The sequence below is a fragment of the Notolabrus celidotus genome, chromosome 10, assembly GCF_009762535.1.
Source record: "Notolabrus celidotus isolate fNotCel1 chromosome 10, fNotCel1.pri, whole genome shotgun sequence".
NCBI classification, from domain to species: domain Eukaryota; kingdom Metazoa; phylum Chordata; class Actinopteri; order Labriformes; family Labridae; genus Notolabrus; species Notolabrus celidotus.
The window spans coordinates 30,168,670-30,178,287 of NC_048281.1; the positions used below are offsets into that span (position 1 = coordinate 30,168,670).

General features: G+C 41.0%; 1 protein-coding gene across 1 annotated transcript; it reads left to right on the forward strand.

The window, feature by feature from the left end:
- Positions 1 to 244: 244 nt before the first annotated feature.
- eaf2 (ELL associated factor 2) lies at positions 245 to 4,407 on the forward strand. Its single transcript, XM_034693775.1, has 6 exons — positions 245 to 444; positions 904 to 998; positions 1,863 to 1,999; positions 2,481 to 2,656; positions 2,773 to 3,030; positions 3,140 to 4,407. The coding sequence occupies exons 1-6, from the start codon at positions 342 to 344 to the stop codon at positions 3,181 to 3,183; spliced, it is 813 nt and encodes a 270-aa protein (XP_034549666.1). The 5' UTR covers positions 245 to 341; the 3' UTR covers positions 3,184 to 4,407.
- Positions 4,408 to 9,618: the final 5,211 nt, after the last annotated feature.

Consider the following 9,618-nt stretch of genomic DNA (forward strand, 5'->3'; position numbering starts at 1 on the left):
TATATACTCATTTAAATCCTGTATATTCTAACATAAGTAAATACATGCAAAATAGGTTCACTTCAGATCAATAATATCATCATACTATTTTTAAATAACAAGCCATAAAGTACTGATTCCAGCCATCAAAGCTACGTCACATATGCACTGAAGCAGCCCTCTCATTACGTTCTTTGTCTGACAGACATTGAACCAATCACAGAGAGGGGGGAAGTTGCTTTAAACCAATCACAGCGAAGAGGAGGCGGGCACTAATAGACGTCACAGCGTCGCTGCTTGCCATACATGGTTAACGGATAAAGAAGAACAGCAGAAAGTTTACAGCTCATGAAACTCTCAGGATGAATGGGACAGCTTATTCCAACTTCGACAATCAAGAACATGTCCTGAAGTTAGGAGAGACGTTTGAGAAACGGCCTAAAAGTGCTTTCCACACAGTGCGGTGTAAGTTATTCAATCACTGACGAGCTCTTAGTGGAGCTAACGGTAGCTTGCTACATGATGCTAGTTAGCTTTGGAGCTAAAAACCAGAAGGCAGCTGTTTAATCATTTAGTGAAGTTATTCGGCTCGACAGTCTTTGTGTGTTAGTCTGCTGTCGACATGTTTTATCACACTACCTGGTTGGTATGTTCATTGTGAAGTTATCAGTTTAACAAACCCCTTAATGCTTCAGCTGTCAAAGTGTTAGCTAATGTTAGCACTGCGTCAAACTGCACACCAGCGCCACCTAGTGGTCCTGACAGAGAACTGCAGCACTCAAGAGACCAGGGGTTTCTGTGTTTATGCATTTTCACAAATATACTTAGATTCAGATTACAATATCAATCTCATGATGTTAAATGAAACATATTAATCCCACCAAGGTCTTATTGTGTCTCTGTTTTTGTCCTTTATTTTTTTAGATGACTTCAAACCAGCATCCATTGATACAACATGTGAAGGGGAACTTGAAGTGGGCAAAGGAGAGCAAGTCACAATTACTTTACCCAATTTAGAGGTGAGTGTTTGAGGCTGTTACACCTCCAGGAATGGATATGTATCTGTGAATGAGAGTTGTATATAGGTAGACATGTCCATTGTCCCATTCCTTTCACAAACGCCACATTGGAAGGATTTTCACCTGCTGTGGGCGGACAGGATACAGGAGAGAAAGACTGAACTAACTGGTGAAGAAGGCCAGCTCAGTCCTGGATCCTGTGGAGGTGGTGGCTGACAGGAGAATTATGGCCGAGCTGTCGTCTTTTTTTTTTTTAAAGTTATGTTTTTGGCCTTTTTGCCTTTATTAGATAGTACAGCTGAAGAGAGACAGGAAATGTGGGGAGTAGGGAGTGGGGGAAGACATGCAGGAGACGGTCGACTGGCCGGGAATCAAACCGGCGACCCCTGCGACGAGGACTGCAGCCTCTGTACATGGGGTGCTTAGACCGCTAGGCGACCAGCAACCCCAAGCTGTCGTCTTTGATGAACATTTTTCTTAGGAACAGTCTACACAAAACAATCAGAATACAGTGATGTTATAAAATATGGGCTTTTTTTTCTTCTTAGAAAATTCTGTTTATTAATTTTTCAGACAAACAGTACACAAAACACAATAGAGTACAACAAAACATAGAACAAAACCATGCCATGACAAGAAGAGTTGCACCTACAATTTACAATGTAACACACACATGCATATCTTCCCCTTACACCTTACCCACACATCTACAGGTCCCTGACATTTGAATATCAGAATCAGAATCAGAAATATTTTATTTATCTGGGGGGGAATTCAGTCATTACAATTGCTCCAAAAAGACTCTTTGCTTTTCATGACTTATTTTGCCGAAATCTTTTCTGTTCTTCCTTTGACTTCTTTTAGGGTTCAAGTGCTCCAGTAACAGTCTTCAAGGGATCAAAGAGACCATACATGAAAGAATGCATCCTCATTGTGAACCACGACACAGGAGAGTACAGACTAGAAAAACTCAACAGCAATATAGCTGTGAAGAAGACCAGGTGGGTCCAACATCTGTTTCAGATTATTTTATTTCATATTTACACTTTAATAAATGTAACCGTCTGTGTTTTATACAGACAGTAAAACCAAATGTGTTGTCCCTGTATGTTTCCATATGTGTCTCGGTGCCAGTTTAGGTCTTTGTACATGTTTCTGTTTATCTATTTCAGCTTACATTTTTTGGCATCATAGATATGCATGAAAATACCAGAAAATCAAAACCTAGTGAAACCACAGCGAAAGGAATAAAGATGTTTTAATCTTGTCTGAGGTTAAATGGTCTACAACAAGTTCCCCTGATATATAAAGTTACTGGTGCTGCTGATTGATGTGATCCTGTCACATCCTCTCAAACATATATGTTGAAGGAAATAGATAGAAACATGCAGTGAGTCAGAATCCTTGATGTTGTCTAACTTTCAGCCACATTTTCAGAACCTTTCATGTGTTATTGTTTACATTGGGTGTGTGTTCTTCCAGGGCTGAGGGCAGCAGTAAGATCCATTCTCGTATGGAGCAGCAGACCAATCGCCTCAGCCAGCAGATGAAGAGCAGCAGCAGTAGCAGCAGCAGTAACAAGACCTCAACCAGCTCAAAGAGCTCTCCCCCTAAAGAGAAGACCTCCCCGGCTTCCCCCATGGACGACATCGAGAGAGGTAACCCCATGAGAAGCACACACATTATGTGGATTATTAAATATTCACCTGTTTCTATAACTGGTGATTCGTATCGTACATTTTTTTGATCTTTGTATCTGTGCCGCTGTGTTCAGAGCTGATGGCCGAGGCTCGCGTCATGGACCAGATGAGCAGCGGCGACAGCTCCTCAGACTCCAACAGCTCCTCCTCCTCGAGCAGCGAAGACAGCTCCAGCAGTGACTCTGAGGAGGAGCGGACTGCTGCTGCTGCTCCGACCGCTCCGACCACACCCCCCACCACCCACAGCATGCCGATCATCAACACCAGCACCATTAGCAGCAACACCAACAGCCGCCACCAGGAGAGTGGAGGAGGACTCATGAACACGCTCAGTGAGTAGACTCCTCTTTAAGCCTTTCATATTGTCACATAGAGAGTGGATACCAGACAGATGTGCCTGAGTTTAAGGTGAACAATGTCTTTCCCTGTATTGTGTTTCAGAGAACGACCTGCAGCTGAGTGAATCAGGCAGTGAGAGCGACTGAACGTGAAGAGGTGCGCCCCCCTGTGGACACTGTGAGAACTCACAGTGAGGAGTAAACAAAACAGCCACAGACATATCAGAGCTTTGCTTCCTTTAATGTGAGACCGTCTTATTTTCATATCCACAGTTCTCCTCCGCGAAATCCATTCTTTTTTTCCTTTCTGCCGTCAAACTGTCTTATTTAACTTTCCCACATGTATTACTTAGAGATCTTTATTTTGTGTGTGAAGACTGGATGTTACAGAGATGCCTTAGTTCAGAGAGATGTGGTGTAATAGTGGCAGTAAAAGTGACAAACTGTGTAATGTTTTATTCACTGGATGTGTGGTTACACTGACCAAGCATATCAGAGCCAGAGCGGCAGGGTTTCTTCTCGTAGCGTGGGTGGATGTTTGTCGTAGGACACCTTGAGGGTTTTGCATTTCAGCTGAGCAACATACAAAATTTGGGATTTAGTTTTGCCCTCGTTCAGAGCCAGTCCAGTCCATCAAACTATCATAACAGACATCCAATATCTTCAGGATGAGGAACACTGACATCAAACTGTAACTTGTTTTTGTCATAGAGAGTTATTGTTAATTAGTGTTTGGTTACTGGAACCCGGCTTATTTATCTTAAAGAGACATACATTATATTTAAATTCATCTGGCAAAACAGAGACTGATATATGATTGCTTAAAAAAGTAAAAGTGATAGAAAACAGTTCCTTATTTACACATTTAAAACTTTAAACCCATCTGTGGTCGTTTCTTCCAACCTTGAGATGCAAATCAAACTTGAACTCTCCTGAAGTTCTTCTTCTAGTCTTAAAGATCTCCTGAGATCAGTCTTAAAGCTCTCTCTACCTGCTGGATGCTTCCTAAGTTTACAAGCTTTATCTGAACAGCTGACTCTGACTGGAACAAGCATTAACAGGAGCAGCTGTATGAGTTCAAAAGGCAGGTTCATAGCCCTCATACAACTTCCTTTTAACCTTCATATCATGAAAATATTGGTTTTGCAGCTTAAAGAATCAAAACAAGTCTTAAACTTTACTCTTTGAAATATTTTAGAACCACAGTGGGTCTGATTTCTGCACACTAATCGGCCCTCTGTGTTGACTTATTCGGGGTTATGCTTTGTAGCTTTAAACCTGCAATACTTGAATCCAATTATTTATGTTTCAAAGTATATTCCACCATCAGTAAATTGCTTAATATATTTGATATATATTTAAAAAAAAAAAGCCAGGAAATTGGACTCTGGAGTTAGTAGAGGCTGTATTGTGAAACAACCAAATACTTTGATACGTGACTTTAATGTGAGTCTTGAGTAACTTGGTGTGTGCCTTCTGGCCCCTCTGCTTGTTTTGACACAAGCCTCTTATCTCTGCTGAGCGTCCTGAGAGCACAGGAAGCGGCTGCTTATGTTCCAGGCATTCTTTGGAACCGGGGCTGATCCGTTCAGTGAGAGAATGAGATGAAGACATCTTTGAATTTAGAAAGTCATTAATATTTTTATTCTTAAGAAGGACTTTGGCCTCAGAGAATCATTTGTAAACTCTTTGCGAGTAGTTTCTTTGTAGAGAAATAAAGATTTTAATAGTATTTTGTGCTGTTGTTTTCATTTGTATTACTTTTTGGTTTCATTTTTGTGATGTACAACTTTGAAATTATGATGTCCCTTTTTTTGTTTGAACAGAAACTCTCTACACTGCTAAAAATGACTGCAGAACAGTTTCAGAATCAGAATCAGAAATACTTTATTCATCCCAGGGGAGGATATTCAGTCATTACAGTTGCTCTTTACACAATAAGTTATACAAATACAATAATAAGCTATGTAGAAAATAAATACATGGTTGTCCTCAGAGATCAGGAAGAGGGCACTCTGGTGGTCTGTCTGGAGTCTGGCTATGGCAGCGTTGAGAGCGTTGGACGCCGTAGTCCGGTTGGCAGAGGGGGGATGTAAACAGCTACCAGTATGACATGTGAGATCTCCCTGTGCAGATATGGTCGGAGGCCCACAGCGCTCTCGGTGCTATCCCGGTCTGCATGGACAGTCTGGAAGCCGTCAATGGAGACGTTGTGGTCGGGAATATCCAGATGCAGCCATGTTTCCATGAAGCACACCATGCTACATTCCTGAAACTCCGTCTGACTCCTGGCTTGTCCTGTTAGCTCGTCCATCTTATTAACCAGAGATCTTACATTGCCCATGATGAGAGAGGAGAGACACGGCTATCTATCTCCTCTCCATAAACCTCTGTCCTCTTATACCAGCTATCCTCCCTCGTAGCTCTATGCCTCCTCTGCCCTAAATCTCCAGAGTTCTGCAGGAACATCCATATGAGATGCCTTCCAGTTGCATCAAGAGGAAACGTAAACATTAATGCAAGATAACCTTTTATTGATCCCAGGAGTGAGATTAAAAACCAGAGTTACTCTGGATCATTACTTTTTTTGCCCATAAAACTTAAATCTTGAACTTAGACATCAGGGCTTGTAGCTAAAGAACACTTTCTATGTCTTCTCTGTAGCTTCTTGTCTAGACTCTATCCTATCAGCATACTATGTGACAGGATAATGATACACTTTAAGTAGCCTCTAACTATATCACATATTAAAGTCATATTTTAACAATATTCAAATAGAAATATTCAAAAGTTGATCATTGTTAGTGAAACTAAAAGACAAAATAAGGTGAAATGATATTCACACTCAAAAATGAAATCAGTATCAGGGGTGAAAGTTGAATTGTGTGAAGCTGCTGGTCCTGGTCTTTGTTGAACTTGTTTTTCCCTCAACTTTGTGACTCAAGTGAATGGAGGTGTCAAAGTCAAAGTCCACATATTGGCTCAGAAGTTATGATAGACAAAATTTCCTTGAATACAATCAACTATCAGCACACTACTGTATGTGATGTGATCGAATGTATGGATTTGTAGTTGACCTCTTTATGAACTCTTTAGTCACTTCAATTAGAAACGCACTACTGGAGATTTGGATTCAAACTGTAAACACAGATCCCACACAGCTGTGTAAATGTACCCTTTAAACAGGGGCGGATCACTAGGGTGGCATAGGCTGGCGAATACCACACCTGAAAGTGCCTTGCTACCCAATTTCAAGAGAAAAAGTCTACTGAATGAGTGTGTGGATGCAGCGCTGACACTTCCACCTCTCGAGTCCAGCTTCTACCGTCCACAAAGAGAGAGGGTGGCTGCTCCCAGACCTTCAGCCACGAATATGATGGAAATGCTGAACCTGCTGGCTGCTAGTCAACTTCCACACACATCTCCTCCTGCTCAGCTCCATTCAGCATCACTCTGTTTTAACTGTCCACTTGATATCTTACAATTCAATCAGCTTATTTTTATGCCTCCCTTTAAGACATGGGGGTCCAACATACGGCGTGCGGGCCAAAACCGGCCCGCCAGAGGTTCCAATGCGGCCTGCAAAGTGAAAACATTACAGATAGATTGATTATTTGCTGTTTGCATAATCTGGTGGACATTCAAAGACTTTTTAGAGCACTTCATGATCCAATTAGCACTATAGTTTAATGTAAACTTGTCCCAGCAGGAGCGGTGGATCCACAATTTTTGAAAGGAGCAACATATAACGTTTGCTTACCCTACATGTGCGTGCGTCACTACTAATAACACTTCATGCTGGAGCTGGGGTGGCGTCCATAGTAGTCAAGTTCACCTTCATCATTATTATAATTGATCTGTTCTTTTGTTGTAAACACAACATTGTGTGACAGGTGAATGGAAAACCTGTGTGTTTGGTGTGTCCTCAGCAGGTTTCAGGGCTGAAAGAATATAATATTCGTCCCCACTATGAGACTCATCATGGGGAAAAATACAACAGCTGTTTTAGTTAAAAGATAGTTCATGAAATCCAAAGCTTGATCCGTAAGGCAACTGGACTGGAAGAAATTCTTGAAGACGTTTCACCCAAATTGGTTCTAGACCAATTTTACTGGGGGGGGGGGGGCAGGCTGGGGCCAAGGGTGTTGTCAGAGGGACACATTCCACCCTGACAAAAGAGACTGAGAAGGGCGAGGACCGGCTGAGAACAAACTGGAAAAACATCAGTGCATCCCTTCATACTAGACATGTATACTACTGTGTACTAGATCAAAATGCAGACTGACAGCAGCTGTTTGGCTGTTTACACTCAACATAAGTCCCTTAGTGCTCTAAGGGACTGGAACCAAGTGCCACACGCATGTGTTCCTCCTGTAACATCGGTGCAATACTGGGGTCCAGGTTCAGTTTTACAGGGGCACTGGCCCTTGTTGGCCCCTCCTCAGAACCGCCACTGGTTTCACCTCTCCTCCGAAAGGCTTCTTCAGTTCCTACCTTTCGTAAGGAGAGGTGAAACGTCTTCAAGAATTTCTACCAGTCCAGTTGCCTTAAGGATCAAGCTTTGGATTACCATGACCTGGATGACTGAGAACCTTCTCTTTAAATTTTTTGCACTAAAACAAATGGGGAAATTTAGAGTTGTCATTAATTCAATTCAATTTGCTTTATTGGCATGAACAAAGACATGTTGTTGCCAAAGCACATAAGATTTATACACATACATTACATATATATTCATTACATATTATATGTATTACATATTTTATAAGCATTAAAACAATGGTGTCACCCATACAGCATATCTCAATGTCCTCACTTCACTTAAAATCAGATATTATGGGATGGTGCGTCCCTCAGGCTGTGACAGGCCGACACATATTTAGCAGCCAGAGGAGCTGCTGACCCTTCCCCCAGGAGAACTGACAATTTCTCTTCTGGGGTTAATGTTGGGAAGTTTATTACTACTTTAGTAATTTCCCTGTAGTGGGAATCTCTTAGTAAAGAGAACTTGCTACAGTGGAGGAGGAAGTGCATATAGGTATGTCATTATCTATAGGTTATTATGCTATGATTCTATCGGTTCGGCCCACTTGGGATCAAATTGGGCTGTATGTGGTCCCTGAACTGAAATGAGTTTGACACCCCTGCTTTGAGATCTCTATGCCACCCTTTTGCCACCCCATGAATATTTTTCTAAATCCGCCCCTGCCTTTAGATTTAATCGCAAAGTGCCCAAAAAATGTATGAATAACATATGAAACAAGACACATAGGACTGAAAATACTGAGTGAATGAATGTATTAATTTGATTATATTTATTTTGTTTTCCCTTGGAATATGCTGGAACATTTTTGCCAAAACTTAGAACATAAAAGAACATAAAACAAAAAGAAAACAGTCAATGGAAGAAGATCTGACAAATCTAGACTCCCTTAAAAGCCAGTGGGAGGGTGATCTTAATACGAAAATCTCAGAGACCCTTTGGTCTAAGATGATGAGGGGAATATATACATCTTCGATATGTATGAAGCATACTGTTATGCAGTTTAAAATTTTCCACCGACTGCACTGGACCAGAGTTAAACTGTCTCATTTTGTGCCCAATATAAACCCTATATGTGATCGCTGTAAACAATCTGAAGCCACTTTAATCCACATGTTTTGGGAATGTCCTGGGTTATCCAATTGTTGGCTGTTAATATTTGATCTACTTTCCAAAACTACAGGTAGAGTTTTAGAACTGTCTGCTTTCTTAGTGCTATTTGGTGTGGCAACACAACACCTAATTTTGAACAAAGACACACTTTCTTTTGCCACACTTGTAGCCAGAAGACAAATTTTGATTAGATGGAAAGACTGTAACCCTCCAACATTTAAACAGTGGATTAGAGACATGTTACATTTTGTAAAGCTGGAGAAGATAAGGTATACTGTCAGGGGATCGGCTAACAAGTTTTTACTGATATGGCAGCCCTTTCCGAGTCATGTTGATGTTTTAAGCTCTGATAATTTTGTGGATGAGTAACCTTTCATGTCAATGTAAGCAATAAGAGGCATATGAAAATGGAAGGACCCTTGAGATGCCCCTTTGGCTCATGCTGCTGCTCCCCTCTTTTGTGTGTTTCAGTGCTTGTGTATGCCCTAGATAATGGTGTACTGTTTTAACCCATAACATTTCACTTTCTTAACTTTTGGATTTATTTCAATTTATTTATTGTATTTCATATTATTTATTTTATTATTATTATTTATTCATTTGTTTTTATTTCATTCCATTGTAATGTTTTGATATTAAATTGCATTCCCTCTTAAAGGTGACATATCACGCTTTTTTCATCAATATATATTGGTCTAAGAGGTCCCCGAAACATGTATTAAAAGTTTATGCTCAAAAAAACACTTTGAAATCAGATTTTGGTCTGCCTGAAAACCCCTCTTCTTCAGTCCTCCTCAGAACACTCTGTTTTCTCTCTGACCACGCCCCCTCAGGAAGTGGATGTTCCTCGGCTCTCCAGCAAGTTGATCTAATGTTTACATGTTGGCTGAATATACACGGCTGCTCAGAGATCACGTTACTTCAAC